Genomic DNA, 26,369 nt, shown 5'->3' with positions numbered 1-26,369 from the left:
TTTGTGTATGGTGTAAGAAAGTGGTCCAATCTCATTCTGCATGTTGCTGTCCAGTTTCCTTTTTTTTTTTTTTAATTTTATTTTAATGTTTATTTTTGAGAGAGAGACCGAGAGTGAACCGGGGAGGAGCAAAGAGAGAGGGAGACACAGAATCCGAACCAGGCTCCAGGCTCTGAGCTGTCAGTACAGAGCCAGACACAGGGCTCAAACTCACAAACCTCAAGATCATGACCGGAGCGAAGTCAGATGCTTAACCAACTGAGCCACCTAAGTGCCCCAACTGTCCAGTTTTCCTAACACCATTTGTTGAAGAGATTGTCTTTTTTCTATTGGATGATCTTTCCTGCTTCATCAAAGATTAATTGACCATCTAGCTGCGGGTTCATTTCTGGGTTCTCTATTCTGTTCTGTTGATGTGTGTGTCTGTTTTTGTGCCAGTATCATACTGCCTTGATGATTACAGCTTTGTAATAACAGCTTGAAGTCCAGAATCCACGTGAGGATGTTCATTCTAGGTTGGCCCAAACCACGTCAGGGTGAAGCCCCTTCCCCAGCAATGCTGCCCAGCAGATAATTACACGTCAGGAGCTGTTCCCTTCCTGAGGGCACAGGAAGAGCATGAGAGGGAGGGACTCACTTGGACCCTTGGAGATAAGCTGCTCCTCCCCCAGGGTGACACCCTGCTGGCTTTTTATTTTTAAGGGCAACTTTATTGAAATATAATTCACTTGCCATACAACTCACCCATTTATAGTGTACAATGCAGGGGGTTTTACTACAGTTTTGCGCTGTCACCAGTCAACCCCTGTTGACTTTTAACCCTGCTGCCAAATGCAAGGATTAATTAATTTAAAAAGAAGAGCTCATATGATGAAGGTAACCAAAAATGGAGTCATCCGGTGAGAACAGTCTATAGGAATCCATGTCGTGCTGGCTGTACCTTTTAGACCCTCGGCCCATGTACTTTTCACCCCACCTGACTGAACCATGTGTCACCTGTTAGTCACTGTCCCAGGTCTGCGCAGGGGCGGCGGGCAGGACGTCGGCAGCCTCCGGAGGCTGGACAATGGCCGTCGCTCACCGGCCTTTGCTCTCTCTCTGCAGGTGTTCCACTGTGTCCACTTTGAGTGTCCAGAGCAGCAGAGCAGCCAGAAGGAGGACAACAGTGAGGAGTCGGGGACGGGAGACCCCAGCCTGGTGGGGCCGCCGCTCGACCCCCACGCCCTGCAGGCCCCCGGTGGCAGCTCACTGCCTTCCAGCCCAGGCTCCGTCTCCCGCTCTCCCAACCGGCAGCACCAGTAACCGGGGCACAGATGTGGAGTGATGTGGGTGGGCCCCAGGGGCAGCGGCAAGAACCGGTGTCCTCCCAGGAGGGATCTCTGTGGACTGCCCCTCTCCCCCTCCGGGAGGAGCAGACCTGGCTGCAAAAATGGACACAGAACAGGCTTTCTCCCAAGGACAGAAAGGGGCTGCTTTGTTCTCCTCAATTTGTTCAAATCAGGCTGGTCTCCAGGGGGAGAAAATGGGTCTTCAATCTTCATCAAGCCCACCATTAACACCCTACCTCTCTAATCTAACCCGGGCAAAGGGGACAGGAGGAAGCGGTAGACAGGCCCGTGTCAGAATACAGAAATGGCCCGCCAGCACTCAAGCGGAGGAGAATATGTTAGGCCTTTATTACCTGGAGGCTCCCTGTAGGAAATGGGTTTCCGTAGAGTGTTTACTTTCATGGAACACATCGCCCTGGCAACTAAATGATTTTTTATTTCTTGGTTAGCATCCATTTGCTGAATCATAGGTGTTCCAGTTCTTTTTGAAACGCTCAAACAGCAAATCACTTGTTTTAATCCCTTTTGATGCTGTAATTTTCTTTCCTTGGTTTTGAACGGTTAAGCCTGGGGTGGAGCAGAGATACTGTGCACACGGCCTGCACGAGGCTGAGATTCGGCTCATCATGGCACCCGGTCTGACCAGGAAAATCCTTTGAGGAAGTTCAAGAAAACACACAGCAAATCAGTGCGAGGACACTGGAGTTAATGGTCACTCGAGTTCCTGAGTGACTCGCCTGTCATTCCTGAAATGTACCTCGCCTCTAAGCTTGGGAGGCTGACAAGGAACTAGTTCTTATGCCACCCGCTAATTTAATGTTCACACGTATGTAAATGTATATATATAAGTCTGTAGCGGCTTCCAGTTGGGTGGAACCCTCCCTCCAGTCACCACAGGTTAGCTGAGCCTGGGGGAGGGCAGCCCTCCTGCCCGTCGGTGTCTGGAACACAAAACTGGGCCTTTGCAGTTCGGGGGTTGCTGTGTTTCACCCCCAGACCACACGATTCAACTGGGGATTGGAAGAAAAAGCCGTTCTAAGAAGCTTTTCTCCTCATCCTCCTCGAGACCATCTTCTCTGACTGCCGTCGCTTCATCTGGCTCTGTCATGGCTCTCACTTAGTAATTTCCAGTCTAGCACTAACTACCCCGTGGAACTTGATCAGACTGCCTTTTGATTTTCACTCCTCTCCGGAGCTCACCCGAGGGCTCTGTCACACTCAACTCCACGGGAAGCTCGGTCAGGCTGGGCACCGTGGCCCTCTGGTCCCCCAGATGCACACCCAGGTCCTCTGCACACCCTGTGACCCCACTTGGAGGAAGATGGGCTTTCATGGGGGCTCTTCTCTGGTGTCTGAAAGATATCGGTTGTGGGCGTACACAGAACCACTGGCCCAACTAACTAAATGCTTTCCCCAGTATACCTTCGTTTTGAGTGATCTATTGACATGGGAACAGGGGGTCATCAAACCGCATGATTAAACAGTTAAGTTAGGTGGGCTTTCTGTTTGAACGTTGGCAGGAAGGAGAAACCATGGGGCCAGCGTCCCTGCTTGTGCCACAGGGGGCTCCAGGTCCCCCTCTGCCCTCAGCCCATGCATGTGACCCCTTCCCCACTGTGTGGGGTGAACGGCACCCCTGAGGGGTGCCAGGCAGCTCGCGAGGGGAGGGAGGCTCCTGGAACAGATGGCAGTGCCTCCTGCTTGCCGTGGGTGGCTGCCCTCTGTGACTTGGCCGCTGCCTTTGTCAGCATTCAGCACGTGGTTGCCAGTTAGCCTGGAGAATTCCTGTCCACTCGGCACTTCCTTCAGCAGTGCAGTCCTGCCCAGCGAGAACAGAGGAGCCCCATAAGTCAGCAAGGGCTGAGTTCCAATGTTTGGAAAGTATCCATTCAGAGGGTTCCTTCTCAACTTTGAAGTCTCCTGTCCAGAGAGGAGTCCCTGGGCTCAGGGGCTGGCACTGCTGACCTGGGAAGAAGGGAGCGGGCTGGCGAGGACCTGGAAGGTTCCAACCCTCTACGTCCAGACCGTGCAGCCCCACTGCCCCACGAGGTACATGTCGCCATCCCAGGCACAGGTAACCAAGCTGGTCTGGCAGCTCACCGTCCCGTCCAAAAAGGCACAGACCATAAGGCTTTAGCACCAGACCCACATCTGGGCCTTGCCCAGCCAGCGGCTTGCTGTCTCCTCCTCTCTCCCACAGATTTCCATCGGTGTTCCCACCTTCCACACGTCGCTATGAGGTCTTGAGAGAACGGACTTTGATCCAGTAAGGGAAGAAGGGGAAGATGAAGCCATGCCGATCACACACAACAGTGGGCGGGAGGGGTGGGGTGGTTCTGAAGGCATCTCCGCAAGCCATCAGCTGGCCATGCCGTCTCCCGGTGCTGACTGGAGGCCTTGCCTGCAAGGAAGCCTTCTCGGGACCCCAGGCAGACACCGACAGAGCTCAGAAGCTGCTCTGGTCTACCTCCCGTTACCAGGCCAGTGGGCTCCATCTCCCATGATGGGCCTTCTGATCCGGGAGCAGGGAGGGGCTCCTTCTGCTGGCTGGGCCAGGGCCTTCTGGATGGGGCCTGCAGAGCCCGGTGGAGGTGTGTGGCACCAGACAGATGCCGGGTGAAGCACAGATCTCCGGGGAATGAGGGGTGAGTGGGCAGCCAAGAAGAGGTCCTCAGTTGACTGGCATTCAGGGCCCTGGCTGGCCCTGCGGAGGACTTCTCCCTGCAGCCAACTAGACCAAAATGGCCCGAAGCTTAAACAGACTAAGGGAGCTGAACGGGAGAGCAGATAAGACAGCCTGGCACACAGCTGGAAGGATTCCCAGATGCCCACAGAGTCCTCAACCCAACAGGCGGTGGAGGCTAACTCCGCCGTGAAGTGTGAGGAGGGAAACGGCCCAGCGATGAGGGGGCCGGGGCCAATGAGGGGCTGTGGCTCCCCCACCCCTATGAGGATGCAGCCCTGGTGGTGTTTGGTTTGAGGAGAGGCCTGGTGAGGCCTGGCCCCCAGGGGAGACAGACAGAGGGGTGCTTGTGGCCCCTGGCCCTTTACTGGGATGCTTCTCAGTTAGAAACTGTGCAACCACTGCCCAAGTCAGGAAACAGAACACTGCCAGAACCCCCTGCTCATCATTTTAGATCATGTTTTTCAGGAGAGTAAAAAACAAACCGCACTGGGGCTTTGGCAGGGGATGGCCTTCACCTTCTGGTGGCTCCTGGGAGGGCCAGCCGGGGTGACAGCAGGCCAGGCGGGGCGTGTCCCAGTGGGGCTGGCGGCCTGGTCAAGGCGGTCTGAAAGGTGAGGTTGCTGCCGAGCACTTGGGACCCGAACCAGCTGTAATAGTAGGACACGTGCACACACCCACCCAGACACAGATGCTTGTTTTCTCATGGTCTCAGTGCTTTTTCTGGTTTTCTTCTTCTCATTTTAGTTAGAACCATGAGCCGTGATGAATGCGGGACTCTTCTCAATTGCTCTTTAAATTATCACTTTTTAAATCTTATTAAATGAAGTGTCGATTCCTGACATACATTAAAAGTGTTTTATTCCTAGAAGAGTTGGAAAAAGAAATTATTTTCAGCAAGAGTGGGATGTGTTTGTTAGACTGATTCCTTGGCCAAAAAAAAAAAAAAAAAAGAGTTCTCAATTGTGCAAAAAATTGCTCTGTAGTTATACTGTCACCCCAATTGTCAAATCGCTGTGCAGATGGATCTGAACCATCAACTTCACCTTTTTTTTTTTTTTTAGAAGATAACAAAATTGTAATCACTTATTCTTTCTAGATAGAGACTTGGAAAAGAAAACAAGGTATCATCTGCAATAAAAAGGAGAGCATGGTGTGTGCCAGGGCCACTGGGTAATAGAGGGAGCATACATGCCCCACCGCAGGCTTCAATCAAGAACCTCCCTTTGGACAGGGAAGAACGGTGTGAAAAGAGGAAAAGAAAATTAAACTTCTCCTTCCAGGAGTTTCTCCTCATTAGCGTTTGCATTTTGGTGTTACCTTTTAATCCTGCCTTCTGTGCAGGTGGTCGGTTCCTCTGGATGCTGCGAGGTCAGGGTGGCCGTCGCTGGTGATGGCTGTGGTGGGCGTAGGCCATGCTCCATTTATTTTTGCGGCCACAGCCATCGATTCTGTGTGTTTGTCCTGACAACAGCTCCAGCAGGAGTTCAGTGCTCATTAGTGGCCCTAGGAATTTAAAATGCAGCTCATGGTTCTGTACCACCGTGGGTTTTATTATTATAATATTAAATTAGAAGTCATCCCAGTGCCTGGTGTTTGCTCAGGAGTTTCTGGAAAAGGAGAAGGGAATGGTTTACACACCATGCAGGACAACTGGGACTCTTTCTCCTCCTGGAAGGTGACTGGTCACCCCCAATTACTGAACAGGATTCTAGAAGCCCCAGTGGTAGGAGAGCATACATGGAGAAGGGTTGGGTTGGAGTATAGGACCAGCTTCCCATATGCCTCGGCCTGACCCCTGTGCAGTGTCGTGGGAAAGGACATGGTGATTCTGCTGGTTTCCATCAGACTGGCTGGCAGGGCCCTGTGCCTCCTGCCTCTGCAGACAGGGTCTGTTTAGATGACTGTGAGCTCCCCCACCACATACCCCCACATCCCTTAGGCAGGACTTCCTGCCGGAAGGATGCAGGCAGAACCTGTCTCCGTGGCAGGAGTGTGGAACAAGTATAGAAGAGCTCCCCCGCCCACCCCAACAACACACACTTTTTGAATATCACTGGTCTCTTAAATGGTTAAAAAACATTAAAGGGGCACCCGGGTGGCTCAGTGGGTTGAGCATCCGCCTCTGCGCAGAGCATGGAGCCTGCTTGGGATTTTCTCTCCCTCCACCCTCTCTCAGCTCCCGTGCTCTAATTACAAAAAATATATCAGTAAAGTAACAATGCTCATGGAATAACATTCCAACCTAACAGTAGGGACAAAGGTGCCCTCCCTTTCATCTGGCTCAGAGTCACCCTTGACCTGAGCCAGGTCATTCGTGTCCTCTGTGATTGACTCACTGAGGGGTGGTAGTGCCCCCTGCCCCACCCCCAGTCATCCTTCCCCATACCCTGGCCTCTCCCAGACAGAAGCCAGGCTATGAAGGGGCCCTCCTGGACATCAGGTTAGTTTCTTCTTTTTTTTTTTTTTAAAAGAACTGAAATATTCCCCCAAGGGGCCTCATGGCCTAAAGATTCACAATCATCCACCTATAATTTATAATGAACATCTAGAGCATTTACCATTTGCATCCTGAGTATTTATAGCCCTGAGAGGGGGGAGGCAGAGGAGGCAGCAGCCTACACCTGTCTCCGCTTTTGTCTCCTGCTCAGCTGTCACTGGCTGTCACTGGGCTGGGACAGCTGAAGAATGCCAACTTTGAGAACCTGTGGAGAGCGGTTCCATCCCATCTAGAGGTGGGAGGGAGGCCTCAGCTCTGTACAGAATGAGGGTGGGGTAGCACTACCCCGAACAGCAGGTCTGAGAGGCTTTTAGGATAGGGATCTGGGCTCTGGGGCTTGGGTTTCCATGGGTGCCCTGGGAACACTGGCAACGCTTCTGTCCACCCATCCATCACCAAATAGTCCCATCCTGTCACATCAGCCCTGGGGTTTGTGGCCCAAGACAGGGCACCTGACCCAGACGGACACACACATCGCTGGGGTCGGTGGCCTCTGCTTGCTGTCCAGGGGGCAGGGGCAGGCTGGTCCTCCCATGGCTGCTTCCAGCCCCGGGGTCAGTGTTAGTCCCCATCCACATCTCCTTCCACTGGGGCCTGATGGTGCTCCCTCCGAGACCTGTCCCAAGCAGTCGGGTCTCGCTTTCAGCAGCCCACACCCCCATCCACGGTGCCACGCACTGACCGTGAGATCTGAGAAGCTTATAGGCAAGGACAGCAGGGCACAGAGCCTACTGACCACAGCCCTGGGGCGCCGCCTCTCCTGGACTCACTCCCCTGGAGGGCAGCTCAGCTCTCGGGGCTCCCTTCCAGAGTGACCTTCTGGGAGGCAGTGCCCACTCTGAGGAACAGAAACCTCCCCCGAAACTAAGGTCCTGAGGCCACCCCAGCCCAGCACCTGGAAAGGCCAGAGGTGCGGTGGGCCTGGGGCTCAGCTTCCAGGGGACTGTGGAGAGGGTGATGTTCCGGGGCTGGCATGCGGCTTGACCTCTGAGCTACTCTTGCCAAACTTGTGTATACCCTGAATTTACCAGACACCATGACCCTCCACCCGCTTCGGGTTTCTGGGCTGCAGAGGTTGGTGGGCGCTGCCCCCACCCCCCTTCCCAGGCCTCCGGGATGTGGGGGGCTCATGCTGGACCCGGGGTGGGAACAGCCCTTCTCAGCCATCTATGGAGGACTCCAGGAGCTCCGTCCAAAGTTCTAAAAAAGCCCAAAGGGCAGGTTGCTGTTTAGAATAAGCATTAATTTGTGAACAGGATGCAGCCTCTTCCTCATTTTGCAGAGCAACCTAAGTTAGCCAATATACCAAATGTATGAGTTCAAAACACCTGTAAGGTCCTGTCTGTGAGCCTGCTGCTGTGCGTTTCCTCTTAAAAATAAAGTGACGGCTGCCTGTGTCTGTCTTCCCTCGTCCCTCTCCCCTCAGCGCCTCTGCCAGCCCCAGGGCCCCCCCCTTGTTTTCCATGCCTCTGGGAGGGAGGGGACAGACATCTCCGGAGTCAACCGAGTCGGCGCTGTCCGCTTGGGTGGGGCCCCTACATGCAGTTCCAGGACTCGCCCTGTGACCACACTCCCTGGAGCTTTCTCTGAGCAGGGACGGCCCGGGAAACCCTTTCCAGGCCCCTGTGAGCCCTCTCAGCCCCTGCAGTGCCTGTTCCATGCCAGTTCTGGTGGAGAGAAAATTCCATCACCTTGAGCCCAGGCCCGGTTCCCTCGTCGTTTCTGCGGCCCTGGTCAGTCCGGCTGCCATCCTTTTCTCTCTTCTCCTGTACGACCGACTCACAGGTGCTCCCCTGTGGGTGTCTCGACCCTCAGCTCCCTCTCACTCAGCGCCTTGTCCTTGCATGTGGCCCCCGCATGACGCCTGCAAGTGAGGGTGACGTTCCTGCAGCTCCGTTGCTGCCTGCCTGGCCTAACTCCACGCGCCTGGGGGCGGGGCCTAGACTCCATGCGTGGGGACCGGGCGAGACTCGAGACTCCACGTGCGGAGGCAGGGCTAAGACTCCATGCACCTGGGAGCCCTGACGCCAAGCGCCAGAGGGCGGGGCCCTCACTCCAGGTGCCAGGGGGCGGGGCCTAGACTCCACACGCTGGGGCGGGGGTGTGACTCCAAGCGCCAGAGGACCTAACTCCACAGGAGGCAGTGGGCCCTGACTCCATGCGTGGAGGCGGAGTCCTGACTCCACGTGCAGAACGCAAGCCTGCACTTGGCCACGTCTCACCTTGGGCTCACACTGAGCCCTTTTCACTTGAATCGGGCAGCTGTGCTACTGCTAACGTAGTTTCTTTTCTGAACCTAAACTCAGGACTTGACATTTGTCTTTGCCAACTTCCATCCAGTGGTTTTAGCTGAGCACTGGAACTTACTGTCAAGACCATTTTTAAACTTGATTTAGGCACCATCATGTGAGTGAACCCTCCTAGTTTTTGATCGTCTAGCACTGATAGCATTTCCAACAATCCCTTGATGTACTGAACAAGACAAACCCCCCCAGAGAGCATTGGGGTTCACCAAGCAGCTGCTCCCCCAGTCCCCTCAGCCTGTGAACACCACCAAGCTCAAGTCGTTTTTGTTTTTTTGTTTTTTCCCGTGGTAACAGATATAAGGGATTTAATTCTATCATCCCAAACCAGACTTTCTCCTTTGATTCCAAACAGTTTCATTTCTCTCCTTAAAATGCATCAGGGAGGGGCACTTGGGTGGCTCAGTCAGTTGGGCATCCGACTTCGGCTCAGGTCATGATCTCGAGGTCCGTGAGTTCGAGCCCCGCATCCTGCTCTGTGCTGACGGCTCAGAGCCTGGAGCCCGTTTCAGAGTCTGTGTGTCCCTCTCTCTCTGACCTTCCCCCATTCATGCTCTGTCTCAAAAATGAATAAACGTTAAAAAAAAAAAATGCATCAGGGAAGGTTCACTTATGACATGCAAGGTGAACAAAGGACAATCAGAAATTCACCAACTTTAGAAAGTGTAGGTAGTCTCCGGCAAAGGCAAGTGCAAAGGACCTAGGCCAACAAAGAGCATTTCCAATAAATAAATTTTTCCTAACACCATATAGAAAAACACTTAACAGGAAATGACAGGGAAAACAATTTAGTAGGAACCAGAGTGCTTAAACAATCTTTTTAAGTAATAGGCTTCAAAAGGAAGTTCTTTATCCTTAAAACATAGCTATTTAAGACCTGATACAGGGCTGCCTGGGTGGCTCAGTCAACTGAGCATCTGACTTCCGCTCAGGTCATGATCTCACAGTTTGTGACTTCGAGCCCCGAGCCGCACATCGGGCTCTGTGCTGACAGCTCAGAGCCTGGAGCCTGCTTCGGATAATGTGTCTCCTCCTCTCTCTGCCCCTTCCCCACTCATGCTCTGTCTCTGTCTCTCAAAAATAAATGTTAAAAAAAGAAAAAAAGACCTGATACAATTACAAGTACTCAACTTTCCATGCTTAAATGCAATCGCAACAGATAAACTTTCATCCGTTTTTTAAAATTCTTTTTTCTTAGTGATTTAGAGGGACTATTTTCAAACTACGATTAAATATTTTGTAAGTACTATCTGGCAGTTCCTAATAAATTGAGTATATTGTACAATAAACCACTTCACATCTTTCAGCAAAAAAACCCCCACCACATATTTTTTTTAACGTTTATTTTTGAGACAGTGACAGAGCACGAGCAGGGGAGGGCAGAGACAGAGGGAGACACAGAATCCAAAGCAGGCTCCAGGCTCTGAGCTGTCAGCACAGAGCCTGACTCGGGGCTCAAACTCATGGACTGCAAGATCATGACCTGAGCCAAAGTCAGATGCTTAACTGAGTCATCCAGGTGCCTCAAAACCCACAAAATTTGAATAAAGCCATCACCCAATGAATTTGGACACAGTTAAAGTTTGCTTTAAATACTTCTTCGGGGGAGAAGATACCAAGCTGGTACTCAATTAAAAGAAACATTTTTACAGTCTTGAAAAGTCTTTTATTATTATTTTTTTTTTACATTTATCATGCTATGAATTCATAGGGAATGGGTTCCCAGCTCAGGCTCCTTTCCACTGGTTCTCACAAAGTGTGCTTCTCTGGGTGGCGCAGGCTGGTGCTTCAGTTGAACCCAAGTACCTTTCTCCTTGGCTTCCTTCTTTTTCTGATCATTTTCCTTCACGTGCTTCAGGAAGCTGTCTCAGCTCTTTGCTTAACGTGCTCAACATATACATGAATTCTCTTGGCAAGAATCTTGCCCTTGTTTGTTTACAATAATGCCAACAGCATGCTGGGTAACATTGCAGACTCTTCCAGTTTTGCCTGGGTAACATTTGTGGGGCATTCCTTTTTGAACAGTGCCCATTCCCTTGATGTCCACAATATCACCTTTCTTGTAGATTCGCGTGTATGTTCCTAAAGGAACAACTCCATGTTTTCTAAAAGGCCTAGAGAACATATAGCGAGTACCTCTCCTCTTTCCCTTTGTGTTGGTCATTTTGGTGAATTACTGGAAGATGGCGGTTCCAGCTGAAAGGCAGCTCAGGTCATTTTCTAAGTGCTGGGTATGTAGCAACGATCAAAGAGGACAAAACAGGCCAATGGCCTGCCTTCATGGCACTTACATTCCAGAGGAAGGTGACAGACAAGAGACAACATACACGAGTGTAAATGTGGCTCACGCCTGTGTACTCATGTGAAGGAGAGGGCTAGAAGTGGTTGCCCAGGTAGAAACCAGAGAAGCTTTCAAAGCCCTGGGGACAAGGGACAAAGACTGAGGCCCAGGGAAGTGTGTGTGTGTGGGGGGGTTCTTTCCAGGAGAAGAGAGAGCAAAAGGGAGGGCCCTGCCTTGCAGCATGGTTGGTGTGGTGGGGACTAGTGAGAGGCAGGGGTGGGACGTGAGGCCCAGTGTGACAGGTCCAGTGGGCAGGGGAGGGCCCCGGGATCCTTAGAGAACATTGGGTTCTTCTCTAAGTTGTGGAGCCGGTGGAAGTTTGTGAGCAGAGGAGGGCCCTGGTCTGACTCACACTTTAACAGGCTCACTGGCTTCCTGATTGGAGAATTCTTGTAGGGATAAGGGACAGAGCAGTAGGGGTGAGGGCTGTTGTAGAAATCTGGGGAGAGGGGGTGCTTTTTGGGCTCGCTGAGCTTCAGGGGCTGGGGCAGGCAGGGTGACAGGATTTGTAGGTGGGTGCGGTGAGAGACGCCACAGAGTCAAGGTAGACTCCAAGTGGGGTGGCCTTCACAGAACCAGGGATGGGGGGAGCCTGCTTGGGACATGCTGGGTTTGTCCAGAGAGAAGGCAAGGAAGCTGAACTTCTCAAGGACCTGCTCAACAAACACAAACCCAACACGCGTTTAAGGAAAACCATACAAACTTTACAAGGTGCTCAAGTTCATACTCATCTGTCTGTGATGGAAAAGGAGCTACTTCTCACTTATCCCTAGTCCTCAAGGTCACAATTTACCTTGGTACATCAGCTCAGCAGAAGTTAGGGATAATACTGCTTTAACTCAGTATTGGTTTGCAGGAAATATTCAAGACTGTATTGTTATGGGAACCAGAGCATGTCAGGATGGCTCTGTTAATTTCAGTTTAGCTCAGGGTGCTGGGTTTCTGTTTTCTCTGAGAGTGGTGTGGAAAGTCTGTCATGGTTGTACCAGGAAAGAGAGTCGGGTTTTTTCCTAGAAGTTTGAGATGAGTACTAGAAGCAGTCCTCAGACCACAGCACAGATCAATCCCCCGGGAACTTGATAACGTGTCCACGACCACACCTGCGACCTACAGGTCTGGACTCCAGGGCTGTCATGGCCCAAGGATCTGCATTCTCAAGCATCCATTGCTACAGTGCTGACAACCCACCCTGGCCTGGAGGAACACTGAACTAGATGTGCGAGCCCCTGGGAACCTGAGCCCCGAGCCAAGGGCTGAGGTGTCAGCTGGGGAGAAAGGTGTCACCACCAGTGTTCAGGTAACTGGGAGGAGATCACCAAGCAGGGAAGAGATGGGTCCTGAGCTGAGCCCTAGAGCTCCCAGTGGATAGAGCCTGAGGAGGTGAGAAGGAGCAGCAAAGGTGCTGAGGGACCAGGAGACCCTGTGTCTGAACACCTGGTGGTGATAGCCCAAGTGAGGGCAGATCGGTGTGTCAAATCCCCTGAGGGTTCAAGAAAAGAAGAGGGCTGAGGACTGATGGAATTTGGGGGTGGGGTGCCCGATTCTGATGGTATCTGGTTCTCTGGGCTTCTTTTCTGGAACTGACCACTTCTGAGACAGTGCCTGAGGCTATGAACTCATGTGTGGGCACCTGGGGTCCCCACTTTCCTTTCTCAATGTTTACCTAATACACTCTTCCTTCATTTCACTAAGGACTGGCATCAGACTTCAAGCACAGCATTTGCCTGCCTCTGACAGTCTTAGTTCTTCTTCCACTGACAATATTTTTCCACCAGTGACCAATGGTTATCTTACAATATCTGCACCCAGGACACACTTGCCCAGGGCTTGTTAGGATGAACCCTTTTGAAGTGGCTACACATTTTCTGTCCCTTCACCTGTCTGGGACTGCAAAGCTTCCAGTATATTCTACAGGTCTCATCTATTTAAATTTTAAAGATCCTGGACTTTGAATTCAAGATGGCAGACTGCTATTTGGAGTACAATCTGGCTGTCTTGACTAAAATTTAGCGTGTGCAATAAGGTAAAATGAGCACACACTGCCTCCCCCTTCCTCTAAATCACAAGCAATGACCAAAAAGATACAGAGTTTGAAAATAAAAATAACCAGAGTGGAAAACCAGGAGGAGATTTGAGAAACTCAGGAAATGGTGAAAGATCAACAGAGGGATTGCCTAAAACCATGAGCTTGATTTGACCTTGACACACAGAACAAGATACACCACAAACGGAGGGCATTCAGAATGACACACACAGCGAGTCTTCAAGTGGTTATGGCTCTGCTGGCACCTTCTGCATAAAGCATGGGGACAGAAGGGGATGTGCTGGGTCCTCCTGCTGGGGCCCCAACCAGTGTCCAGCAGCTGCTGTTGTTCTGGAGAGAAGCAGCCAGGAACTTAGGCAGACAATCGCCGTCACCTCGCCTCTGCCAGCCAAGAGTGACATTCCATACAACTGGGGAGGGTGACATCAGTGTGTGACAGTCTCCTGGGACAGCACCTGGCTCCAAGTAGGTGTGTCATAGATGCCAGCTGTTGTGATTACCTGTTGGCCTAACGCGGTGGCCTGGTCTGCATTTCTCTTGCTCTAGACATAGTTCTGAGCTGTACTTCATAGGCACATAGTCCCCAGGCCTCAGCTCCCCGATCTGATGCTCTCCTTGGAGACGCCTCTTGGTGCCCTTTGGAAACTTGAGCCCAGAACATCTTGAGCACCTCCTCCTCAGGGGTGTGATCCTCTGGGGGTTGGTAGGCAGGGCCGGGGGCAAACGTTGACCTTGGACAGCCACAAGGGGAAAGCCAAGCAGGAGAACCTGATGGGAACATAGGGGTTTTGGGGGGATAGGGTAACAGACCCTACCTGGGCGGGGCCTCTGGTGAGAACAGGAGACACATGTTGGTCTACGATGCTCCAGACTTGGAGACGGCATGGTTCCACAGAGGCCCTGGCTCTTTTTTTCCTTAGTGGGATTCCAACACAATTTAATGTCACATTCTTTGTAAACTCTTCCCAGTAATATTCTCTGGCCATGAAATCACTTTCCTCTTGCTTTTTAAACCTGTTTGGCTTTGATCCTTGGTTAATGCTGGGCAGGACCTTTCCTGGTCACAACAGGCTCCAAGATGACAAATTCCTTTGTCCGGGGGCCCTGGCTCCTCCATGTTCAGGCCTTCCACCTGGTCAGGTTTACAGGGAGCAGCAGCGGTCTTGCATCCTGCATTTCCACACCAGTGATCCACTGCCGGGTAGGCTGGGGGGCTTCTGGGTGCTCTTCCCATGGCCTCAAGGCATCATCAGGTGCAGCAGAGGTAAGTCAATGCCTGGTTCCAGTCAGCCCAGCTGTCAGGAGTAGCCAGGCCACCACGTCCCTCCTGAGTCTGTGTCATCCCTGCCCCGCGGGATCTGGGGCACCTAACCAGTGAGTGCTGTCTCCTGGGCCTGGTTGGCATCTGCAGCATTGTTAAGATGTGTCCTTCTGTTTCCATCAAAGGGCCCACCCCAGCTAGGGTGTGCCACCCCAACAGCCTAAAACCCTGGTGCCATTGGCTCACCTGCTGGGGTTTCCCCACATGGCTGCTCAAGGTTAACGGTTTGCCCCTGGTCCTGCCCACACCCCTGAGGAGGAGGAGCTCATGGGTGATCTGTTTAGAACCCAACAGATGCCCACGGAAGAAAAGCACACTGCTGTTTGGGGCAGAGTCCGATGTCCTGTGTCACATGCTGTTGCTTATCTTCTACAGGCTCCAAAGTTTAAAGGGGAAAAAATGGGAAGACATTTTTGAAGAAATCCACCCAGTACTTTTTTTTTTTTTTTTTTTAGATTTTATTTTTAAGTAGTCTCTACATCCAACATGGGGCTCAAACTCACTGCCTCAAGATCAAGTCGCACACTCCACCTACTGCCAGGCAGGTGTCCCCACCCCAGTACCTTTCTAATGAGTTGTTAGCTGGGGTACACCACTTTGAGAATTAGTGTTTTGATGGTTACAAATACACTCACTCTCTGTGCCCTCTTAGAATGGGGCAGGATGACAGCAAAGGAAACAACCAACAAAACTAAAAGGCAACCAACGGAATGGGAAAAGATATTTGCAAATGACATATCGGACAAAGGGCTAGTATCCAAAATCTATAAAGAGCTCACCAAACTCCACACCCGAAAAACAAATAACCCAGTGAAGAAATGGGCAGAAAACATGAATAGACACTTCTCTAAAGAAGACATCCAGATGGCCAACAGGCACATGAAAAGATGCTCAATGTCGCTCCTTATCAGGGAAATACAAATCAAAACCACACTTAGATATCACCTCACGCCAGTCAGAGTGGCCAAAATGAACAAATCAGGAGACTATAGATGCTGGCGAGGATGTGGAGAAACGGGGACCCTCTTGCACTGTTGGTGGGAATGCAAATTGGTGCAGCCACTCTGGAAAGCAGTGTGGAGGTTCCTCAGAAAATTAAAAATAGACCTACCCTATGACCCAGCAATAGCACTGCTAGGAATTTACCCAAGGGATACAGGAGTGCTGATGCATAGGGGCACTTGTACCCCAATGTTTATAGCAGCACTCTCAACAATAGCCAAATTATGGAAAGAGCCTAAATGTCCATCAACTGATGAATGGATAAAGAAATTGTGGTTTATATACACAATGGAGTACTACATGGCAATGAGAAAGAACGAAATATGGCCCTTTGTAGCAACATGGATGGAACTGGAGAGTGTGATGCTAAGTGAAATAAGCCATACAGAGACAGATAGCATATGTTTTCACTCTTATGTGGATCCTGAGAAACTTAACAGAAACCCATGGAGGAGGGGAAGGGAAAAAAAAAAAAAAAGAGGTTAGAGTGGGAGAGAGCCAAAGCATAAGAGACTCTTAAAAACTGAGAACAAACTGAGGGTTGATGGGGGGTGGGAGGGAGGGGAGGGTGGGTGATGGGTATTGAGGAGGGCACCTTTTGGGATGAGCACTGGGTGTTGTATGGAAACCAATTTGACAATAAATTTCATATATTGGAAAAAAAAAAAAAGAATGGGGCAGGATGCTGCTGCGTTTGAGCAGCGGCCTCAATCTAACTGCACCCCAGAACGGCCTCGGGAGCTTTCAACAAACATCTATGGCCATGCTTACCTGACACATTCTGGTTGACCTGGTCTTGGATGGATTTGGGCATGGAAATTTTTGTAAAAGCTCCACAGATTATTCTCAAGGACTTCTGTGAGCCCCCAGGGGAGTGTCCAGGATGGAGAAATCTTCCACATTCCCCAGCAAAGGAGCAGGCCAGAGGGGGGGGGTCCCTTGGCAGAGAGGCACTTGGGAGAGGCCCAGCTGGACAAGATCTGTGTCCTGCCTCCTGGGGTCAGGGCTACCCCCCCGCCACTGGGGCTGATCAGGCAAACTTGGGAGGGGATGGTTGGTCACTGTTGAGGAGCTCAGTGAAGGTGCCAGAATCCACTGCTTCATCAGCACCTGCTTGAGTCCATCGTGACGGCTGCCACCACACACTTGTTCCTGGTTACCCTGGGCACCCTGGGGTGCCCTCACCCCTCATCTAACCCCCCCACCAGCTGTCTGGTCCACAGTGCTCCGCTGTCCTTGCTTGGCACTACCACCTCTGATCCCCAGTGCCACCCTCCAAGAACCTGGCTGGCTGAACCCACTTGCCATTGTGATGCCCAGGGGGCTGGGGACTCCCTGCAATTGTCAGACATCACCTGCTCAGCTCACATTACTGCAGACCAACCCTCCCAGGACCTAGTGGCCTAAAACACTTATTTTGATCACAAATCTCCAGTTTGCTAAGGGCTCAGTGGAGACAGCCATCTCTGTTCCCCTTGGTATCATTTGGGTCAGACAGAAAGGCTGGACCAGCTCATCTGAAGACTTGCTCATTCCCCACGTATCTGACAAGTGCCCTGGGGACTCAGACAGCTGGGCTCCTGGACTTCCCTCTCTCATCCTGGGCTCTCCACATGGTCTCTCCAGTACACCGGCTTTGGGGCAGCCAGGCTTTTTTTTTAATTGCGGTGAGATTCACATAACATAAAACCCACCATTTTAAATGAACAATTCAGTAGCATTTAGTATATTTGCAATGTTGTACAAACAGCACTGCTAAGTCCAGAACATTTTTATTACCCCAAAAGGAAACCCATACCCATTAAGTGCCCATTCTCCTCTCCCCCCAACCCCTAGTAACCACCCACCTGCTTTCAGTCTCTATGAATTTGCCCATTCTGACATTTTACCTAAACAGAATCATGTAACGTGTGATCTTTTGTGACTGGCTTGTTGTACTTAGCATAATGTTTTCAAGGTTTGTCCACATTGTAGCATGTGTATTTGATTTCTTCTTGTGGCCGAATTGTATGGCTATACCACCTTTTGTTTTCCTGTTCGTCTTCTAGTGAATACCTGGGCTGTGTCTCTACCTTTCGGCTATTGTGAATAGAGCTGTCGTGAACATGTGTGCACACACATGCTGGAGTCCCTGCTTCCAAGTCTTTGGAGTGGATTCCAAGGAGTGGAATTGCTGGCATATGGTAATTTCAGTTTAACTTTTTGAGGAACCACCAGTTTTCTACAATGGCCATATTATTGTACACTCCTACCATCAATGGATGAAAGTCCCCATTTCCCCACATGCTTGCAAACACTTATTTTCCATTTTTTGATCATCACTGTCCCAGAGGATGTGACTCACTTATCAGCCCTGGGCTCCCAAGGCACATGTGTGAGAGAGAGCCCAGTGGAAGTCTTATCCTATGCCTTTTAGATCTAGCCTGGAGCCAGGAAGCATCACTCCTGCCATACGCTAGTCATCAGAAAAGCAAGTCTCCACAGCCAGCACATGTTCAAGGGGAAGGGCTCCTTGGTATCTTCATGACATTTCTCATCCAGTGCTACTCAAAGTGCCAGCCTGTGGGATGACAAGGTGCTCACACCAGCACACTGCTTCCTCATCAGGAGAGTCTGTCGGCTGACCCAAGCGAGTGCTTAACTATTTAGCCGACTTACATTCAGACCCAAGCTCATCTGGGCCTGTGACACAGGGGAAGGGCTGTGGGGCCCCTCAGGTCTTGCTGGGAACTAAGCCACCATTTCATGCCTTCAACTCTCTCCCAGCCTTTATGGAGCCCTCTTTAGGAAAAAGAATAAAGAATATGATTATAAAGTCAGGCTCAAAGATGAAGAATTAGAAATCACAGCGAATCACCCATTTTTCAAAGTTGACACATACCCAGACATCAAGAATTCTAGAAAACCAACACAATGGTTTCAGTGGCTGTGCTGCGCGTCTATAAGGCTTGGGCTCTGTGCTGTCGGATCACCCTTTGCATGATTTCCTGATGCCATTCAAGAGCAAAGAGATTCCTCAATCTTCCATCCCTTGGTCAAACTTTGAATTACTGATACTTCACATTTCTTTCCTCTTCACAACTCACAATGGCACGGACATAAGTTTTGGGAACTTTTGTCAAATGTGAGGAAACCACCATTAGGTTTCTTCCACGTGTGAGGTGTAGGATTCCAGGGCATGTCGGGAATTCCTAGGCTAATCTTTAACACGCTTTGCACTGCACAAGGCACATGCACTTACAGTTGTATGTGCCGCACAGCCCAGCATGCTAACAAGAGGAGATTTCCATCTTGAGCAGGCATGGATGAGAATCAAGTCTTGTGCTTGTAAGTTTACACATCCAATGACTGGAAGAATTTTCCACAGACTAGCCTCTGGCTCCAAACATTTTTTTTTTTAAGTTTATTTATTTTGAGAGAGAGAGAGAGGGTGCGAGCGTGTGTGCGAGTGGGAGAGGGGTAGAGAGAGAGAATCCCAAGCATGCTCCATACCTTCCACGCAGAGCTCGACAAAGGGCTCAAACTCACAAACCATGAGATCATGACCCGAGCCGAAATTAAGAGTTGGACGCTTAACCGACTGAGCCATCCAGGAGCCTCCCAAACATTCCAAATCTTGTCTCCCTTCTGTGCCTCCCCTCCTTCTAGTCAGCGTGGTGATCAGCATGGCCGACAGCAAAGTGTCCTTCTGAAAGCCATCCTTTCTCCCCAGGAAGGCCATCAATAACCCAGTAAACATCGAAGTGACAGCAAACCACACAAATACGTCCTACCACTCCAAATATGTCCCCAACTCGACTTCACCTTGGTCAAATCCCCAAAATGCCCACATCACCTCAGCACCACCCAATAACAGAAGAGAAAGTTGGAGTGGAGAGAGACCAGCTTTAACCAACTGCAGCTACAGAATCTCACCCTTGCAAATTTTATAAAACCGTGGGCAGAGGCAGATTCACTGCCAAGGCCGGCCACCAGGACTTAGAAGGGGTCTTGGTGAGTGAGGGGCCTAGAGCTAAAACTTCATTTCAGTAGAAGTCCACCTTTAACATCTCCATCAAACCTTTCCTGCTCCTTATCCAACCTCCCTGCACCTGATGACCCTGCTTCCCACTTGCATGAGCAAACAGAACAGACAGCTTCCACCTGCCCACCTGTGCAGGCACCACTCTTGACTTTACCCCTCCGTCCTACACCCCTTACCTCTCCTGCTCTGATGGATCATTCCCTCAGCATAAACAGTACTTCTCTCCTGCCTCCACACCCACTCCATTACTGCTCCCTTCTCTGCTGTCAGTGCAGCAAAACCCTAGCGGGGCTTTCCAGCTTTTTTCCCCAATGGCAGGTCTCTGGCTGCTGGGTGCCCAGGCAACACCCCCATGGACTCCCTTCTCTTTGAAATTCATCATGATTCCCCTCTCTCTGGGTCTCCTCCTTCTGCTGGCAACTTCTTCTCATCTCCCAGGACCTTGCAATACCACAATGTTCCTGGCACAGCCTCAGTCTACCTCCTTTCCTCCCTCAGTGACCAGGCTGGGACCTGAAGTACTGGCTGTGTGCCGAGGACTTACAAATGCTCATCTCTAGTCAGGATGTCTCTACTGAGCCCGCAGCTGTGTACCGGGTGTCCCCTCCACATTTCCACCCGGACGTCCAGTCTGTGGTGTCCACCTGACCGTGTTCCCACCAGAGTCCTTCATTAATGGCACCTCTGGCCCTTCATTCTGGCCAGAGCCATGAGGTCCTCCTGTTTCTCACCCACAGCCCATCTGTTGGCATCTCCTGTTTTCACTACTTTCAACCCAAGTTCACAATCTGACTTCTCGCCCCGAGTTCTGTGCCACCACCATCCACTGCCTGATATCAAGCAGCCTCCCTGGCCTTCCGCTTCCTCCCTTGCACACAGGCAGGGAGACTGTGTCCCCTGTGGCTCAAATCCTTGATGGTCCCCATCTCAGAGAAAAGCCCACAGGCCCTGTGCTTCTTAGCCACCTTCCCCATTTTGTAGCATACATTTATCCTGTTCTTTTGTCCCATCCCCACAGCCAAAGTAGGCACTATTTTTGGTCACCAGTACCTGGAATTGGTGCCAAGCACATTCCAAGGGTTGAATGAGGGTCCCCACAGCCAGGGCTCCGAGCTGGAAGGGCCCCCGATGGGGCTCACAAGGTGTACACAAGCTTCTGCCTTTGGGACCTGTGTCCTGGTGACATCCCCTTTCCTTTTGGTCACTGTGTCACATGGAGCAGATCCCTCCCCTCCTAATCTGGGACCCTCTGCCCCCGACCTCCTTCTGCTGCCTGGTGGGCCAAAGACCACGGGTCCCCCTAACCTGGGGGTCAGCTGATTCTGACATCTGACCCTGTGGCCTGCCTGCTCCCAAACCTTCCAAAGCCCTGGCCCCCGCCCTGCCCCCCAACAAATCCACACTCCTCCCCACAACAGCTCAAGCCCTTCCCAGCCCTGGGAGATCAGAACAGGGCTGCCTGGAGATGGTGAGGTAGGGATGGAGTCCTAGGAACCACTGGACCAGCCAGCCTGGCCTCCCAAGTACCTAACAAGGGGTCATGCACAAACCTATTACCCACACGCGTGAAACCAGAGACCCCAGTCTGGGGAGCATCTCACTTGCCACTTGCCAACAGCTTAATTGCCCAAACCCATGAGACCAGCCCCTAAAGCCCAGTGGCTACACGTGAGCCTGGCGGCTACGTGCCCCTTCCCAGCCAGGCCCCCTCTCGCACATCCTAAGGGTGAGCCATCAGTTTTATTTTGTATGTTCTTTGCCAAAGCCCACCAGTCTCCCCAACCTCTTGCTCCTGGCTTGCTATATCCATTTCAAAGTCCCTCCAGTGACTGATCAGAAACACCCCGACATGTAAACCTGGGGAACAGGATGCAAGTCAAGGGAAATGTGAAGTTCCGGGAATGTGCCAGGTGATTCAAGTTATGGGTCACTGGGACAGCACACCAGAGATCCATGTAAGCCAGGCAGGCCTGGCTAGAATTAACCCCCAGCACACAGAGGGTGCTCAAAGAACAGGGGTAACTTGTCCCAAGGTGTGATTATGAGAAAGCCCGGAGGTAAAATATAAGCCATGGGCTGCGTATTGTGATGCACTAGCCACCTGCATCTTCTAAAACATCTCTGACCAGGAAATCGGCTTTCCACTTGGCATCACCAAGGACCTGAGCTTCTTGAAATCCACTTTTGGGGAATGCTGGACAGGCTGGCTTCTAAAAACCCAGCATCCTGACCTCCCTGGGAGAGCTGGTCCCTTCTGTCAGTTTTTAAACTTAAGGAAAAAAAAATCAACGTTGCAAATGTGTATAGTCCTAGAAATAGAAAATATAAGGCTTGCTGAATTCCCATCCTCCACCCCCACAGAAAACCACTAAACTTCCAGCGTTTTCTTCTGCATTTACCTCCACATTAAAAAAAAAATTTTTTTTTAATGTTTATTTTTGAGAGAGAGAGAGAGAGAGAGAGAGATGTCAGGGGGAGGGGTAGAGAGAGGGAGACACAGAATCCAAAGCAGTCTCCAGGCTGAGCTGTCAGCAGAGCCCCACACAGAGCTTGAACTCATAAACCAGGAGATCATGACCTGAGCCGGTCAGATGTTCAATCTGCTGAGCCACCCAAGCGCCTATACCTCCACATTTCAAAATAACATGCTTACATTGCTCTCTTGACTTTCTAGTTTACACATTATTTAACTTCCCACTAAGGACAATGAGAACGTAGCCCCATTATACTCTATACATACGCATGCACGTACTCTGGTCTCCTAAGAGTTCTGTCACCAGTTTTTGCCAGAGCAACATTCATCATTATTTATAACAATCACAGCTGAGTCATGTAAGGTCTCTGGCTCCTCTTAATACTTTTTGTGTGGCATTAATAAATGATCTATTTTAATTTGCTTACTTTTCTACCTATGAGATTCATGCCCAATCCCTGGGACAGAGGCATGGATCAAGTGTGGACCCTCTGAGACCCATGAGACTCTCACTGCCCACACCACCCACAGCTGGCTGCATCCCCCATGACATCCCTTCCCAGTCCTCTCCTGAGTTTCCAGGCCTCCACGTTTTTCTCTTCTTATTCCTCTTCTTCTGGAGCCCTCCTTTAGGCAGGTTTGCGAATGGTTGTAAAGGAGATACGTTTTTGAGACAGCTGCAGAATTTTCCTGGGTATTTCTGTTGCTCTGCTGACTGCTGGGGTGCTCTTAGTTCGCTCCTTCTTTGGAGCCAGAGGGCTCTCTCAGTTTGCCTTGAGGACCACGTCCCGCCCCCAATCTGCCTGCGGGGTGGGGGTGGGCTTCCTGCTCCTGTTCCTTGCTGTGGCTTCTTTCCAGAGCCATCTCTTCTGGCTGTGGGCTCCTGCTGGCAGAAACAAAACCTCCCAGATCAACAGGAGGTGCTAACCAGGGACAGAGGTGCGGTTAGCGGGTTCCAAGGCCACCACACTCCTGTGCTCTTTGCACACATCTGCCTGTTCCCCTCTACCATACACCTCTAATTTCCTCTTAGGATTTCTCATCATCTTCACGGCAACTGTGTGGTCAAATATTCTGCCCTAAAGGTGGGAAGGAGGGATGCTACTCTCCTGCCACATTTTCAAACACCTGAAGACGTATCAAATGCCTCCTCCACACCAGAGTTGGATCCTCCCGTGGGTGGGATCTGGGTCTCTGAGATGCTGCCCCTCCCTGCCCCGCAGGACCCAGGCACCCCTAAGCCAGGCACAACTGAGGGACTCCCTCAGGCCTGGTGTTTATTTCTTCCTGTCTCCCCTACATGGGTGACCTCCTTGCTGCCAGCAAAGACTTGGGCCAGCAGGCACACCTTCATCCAGGGTCAGCCCGGGGGCCTCCCAAAGCACAACCCGCCAACAGAAACAAGGAGAGCGACCTCCTCTCGCCACCGCCACCCCCCACCCCCACCCCCCCCGCGGAGAGAATGGAGGGGACGCTGCACACAAGAGCCACCTCCTCCCTCATCTCTTCCTAGCTCCGGCCAGGGAGACACTGTACCGTTTTTCTGGTTATACAGGTAGCACTTCGGAGAACTGGCGAAACAGAGAAATCCAAACTTTCATACGATTGGTTTAATTTTTTTTTTCAGCAGGAGAAAAAAGAATAAAGTTACAAGATTCTTTTAATATTTTCACAATGTTAAAACTAAAACTGAGCTCTAGGCTATGTGTGTAAGTAAATCTAAAACACAAAAGGGTTAAATAAGATCTTCTCTTTTAAAGATACAAGAATTTAAGCTTTCCTTACATTTAACAAACTTCACAGAACAGATACTGCAGGGGAACAAGCCCTCCCCCCACCCCCAGCTCTACCATCAGGAAGTGAACATGGGCTGCGAGCCCTGTGTGCCACCAGGCTCCCCAGAGAGCCTGCCTCCCATCCCTGCCTCGAAGCAGCAGCGGTGGGGCCTGAGGAGGGCCAGAAGGGCGCATGGGTGGCCTCTTCGGGATCAGAGCTTGGCGGGGGGGCCTAGGCGGCCGCCTCACTGAGGATGGCCATGTACTGGCCGAGGGCCGTGGCTTGACAACAGTGGTAAACGCGGGCAGACCTGGCCCCTCTGCCCTGGGCTGCCTTAGAGCAAGACACCAGTCTGGGTCCTGAAGCAAGAATAAGGCTGGAGATTTTGCAGCGGATTCCACTCTGGTGGGGGTGGGATGGAAGGAAGAGGCTGGGAAGAGCATGATTTCCTATTTCAGTATTCCGGATCAAAACCACTTGTAGTTGCAGGTGTGTAGCTGTGAACTGCAGACAGAGTCGAGCTGCTTGTTGTGGTATAAAAGGGAAAGTTTGCTGGGTTAACTATTCCAGTAGCCTGTGTGTGGGCAGATCCAAGCCGCCTCTGCAGGAGCCTCCGACTCTCACCAGCCTGGACCAGATGGGGTCTCTGGGCCACTCAACCCTGTTCAGGCTTAGGACAGGAATCTTAATCCTGTCCACCCTCCCCACCCCACCCGACCGGTGATGATTCCCTAACACGGGCAAACAGGCCCAGAGCCACCCTCCCCACCTGGCCTGAGCTATAGTGGCTACTGACTCCTTTCCGCCCGCATGAAGAGGGACAGGCTGATAAATGTGCCCTCCCACCCCACTGCCAGAGCAAAGGTCTCTCAGAGCCGGGCCGGGCCACGAACCACTGTTCTAGACAGATCAACCCACAGCTCCTCTGGCGTATGCTGCCTGCCCGTCCTAAACCTATGTGGTAGAGGTTGTCCCTGGACTACAGAGCTGCACAGACACAAGGGGCGAGGCCATGGTACCATCCTCTCGGCCCACAGAGAGCTGAGTGGGTGCCACTGGAAGGGGCAGAGTCTGCGGACAGCAGCTTCCCAGACGCTCCCCAGCCCTCCTACTGATTCCCGTTGGCCATGAAATGTCTTTTTAAAAAATCCCAATATAGAAATTTAGCTGCAGAGGCCAGTTTGTAGATCCCAGCCGCAGCTGCTGTGCTGTAATTAGCCTTATTTGATCAATTGCCAGATCCCTGCACTTGGCAAATGGCAAACCAGAGCCAGTGGGGTCAGGGTGCACCCTGGCTGCTTCTCACGACCGTGGGTCCTGTGTAGAAAAGATGGGTCTTGTACATGGACTAGTCTTGAATGGAACTAATTTTCAAAGTGAGGTTATTGTTTCTCTTCTCCTGTGATGAGAGAGTTTTTTCATAGCAAGTCAGGTAAAAAAATTTTCCTAAGAACCTGCCCCCCCACCCCCATTTCCAGCTCTGTGGGAGAGCAAAGCCACCACCCAGCCCAGCCACGTGGCCAATCTCAACAGCCTCCTGTGGCCAAGGCACGCGTGGCCATCAGGTATCCTGGCTACTGGGACTAAGGATAAGTGAAGAGGTGAAAGGCCGAACATTAACCAGAGTTTCTGGCAAAGCCATGTGCGTCATGGGAACTGTAACACCAGCTTCTACTCCTCTATTAACTCAGAGTCTCCGTCTGGAACACTTTCCGCTTAAGGCTTTTTATAAGTTTGACTCCAGCAGTGACAGGTATGTGTTGTTTTAAATCCACTAGCCATGCTCAAAAAAAAATATTCTTCACGTTTTAATTTTATACAATGGCTAGCAGGCACCTTAGTAACCAGCCAGAAATCAATTTCAACCACCATCAACCCCTAAACTACAGTACCAGGATGGCTGGCTAAAGAAAGGAAACGGACTGGCTGTAGTCTGACGCGTGCCCAGTACAAGGTGTCTGGCTGACTTTGTCCTAAATAAGGCTAACATTAGTGAACTAAGAACAGCGTCATGTGGCGGCCATGCCTGGCCTTCAGGAGCACCCCTCCCCAATGCGCTGGCAGGAGCGCCCCACTTTCCGGTCCAGTTTCACCATTTTCATGATGGCTTCCTCTCGGCCGCGGCCCATGTGGTCAAACGTACAGTCATGCTGCTCGGGGAGGCGATGTAACATACAGAACACATAACCTGCAACAGTGGGAGAAGCAAAGAAAACAGACTGTTAGGTGGACCTCCAAATGTCCAAACCCCAGCTTTCGTTCTGGCCTGGAGGATGGAGGGGCATCTCAGCGAGCAGACAGTGGCACACAGCAGGCACTCCTGCCACCGGAGAGAGTTTACACAGTGGCCGCCTGGGAGGAAGGGGCCTTTACCACATCTCCTCCTCCAGGACCTCAGAAGGCCAGTGACTTCTCAGCTGCTACAGTGAGACACGCCGCCCCCTTCCTGATGGCGGTGGTGGGGGGGGGGGGGTCTGAGCCCCTCCTTCCCCACCAAACAGGCGGGAGGGCAGAAAGCTGCCAGCTCAGCACCTTCCCAGCTTGGGCAAACTGTAACAGCCACAGGACACCCAC

The 26,369-nt window shown here is 51.4% G+C and overlaps 2 protein-coding genes and 1 pseudogene across 7 annotated transcripts in view; 1 reads left to right on the top strand and 2 right to left on the bottom strand.

Moving 5' to 3' along the window:
* BTBD9 (BTB domain containing 9) overlaps positions 1-4,855 on the top strand; it is a 417,943-nt gene extending 413,088 nt beyond the window's left edge. For both annotated transcript variants that reach the window (XM_058733797.1, XM_058733798.1), the window contains exon 11: positions 1,105-4,855. In XM_058733797.1, coding sequence (XP_058589780.1) covers positions 1,105-1,302 — 198 coding nt within the window. In that variant the 3' untranslated portion in view covers positions 1,303-4,855. The remainder of the gene's footprint in view (positions 1-1,104) is intronic.
* Positions 4,856-9,400: 4,545 nt separating this feature from the next.
* LOC131514150 (large ribosomal subunit protein eL21-like) lies at positions 9,401-15,894 on the bottom strand (annotated as a pseudogene).
* A 7,720-nt stretch (positions 15,895-23,614) lies between these two features.
* Positions 23,615-26,369, bottom strand: part of ZFAND3 (zinc finger AN1-type containing 3) — a 330,104-nt gene continuing 327,349 nt past the window's right edge. For all 5 annotated transcript variants that reach the window (XM_058733793.1, XM_058733794.1, XM_058733790.1 and 2 more), the window contains one exon: positions 23,615-25,983. In XM_058733793.1, coding sequence (XP_058589776.1) covers positions 25,829-25,983 — 155 coding nt within the window. In that variant the 3' untranslated portion in view covers positions 23,615-25,828. The remainder of the gene's footprint in view (positions 25,984-26,369) is intronic.

This window comes from Neofelis nebulosa, chromosome 6 (genome assembly GCF_028018385.1).
Source record: "Neofelis nebulosa isolate mNeoNeb1 chromosome 6, mNeoNeb1.pri, whole genome shotgun sequence".
In the NCBI taxonomy this organism is placed as follows: Eukaryota; Metazoa; Chordata; class Mammalia; order Carnivora; family Felidae; genus Neofelis; species Neofelis nebulosa.
Note: the sequence above shows the minus strand (reverse complement) of the source record. Positions and strands in the feature narration are given on the sequence as shown.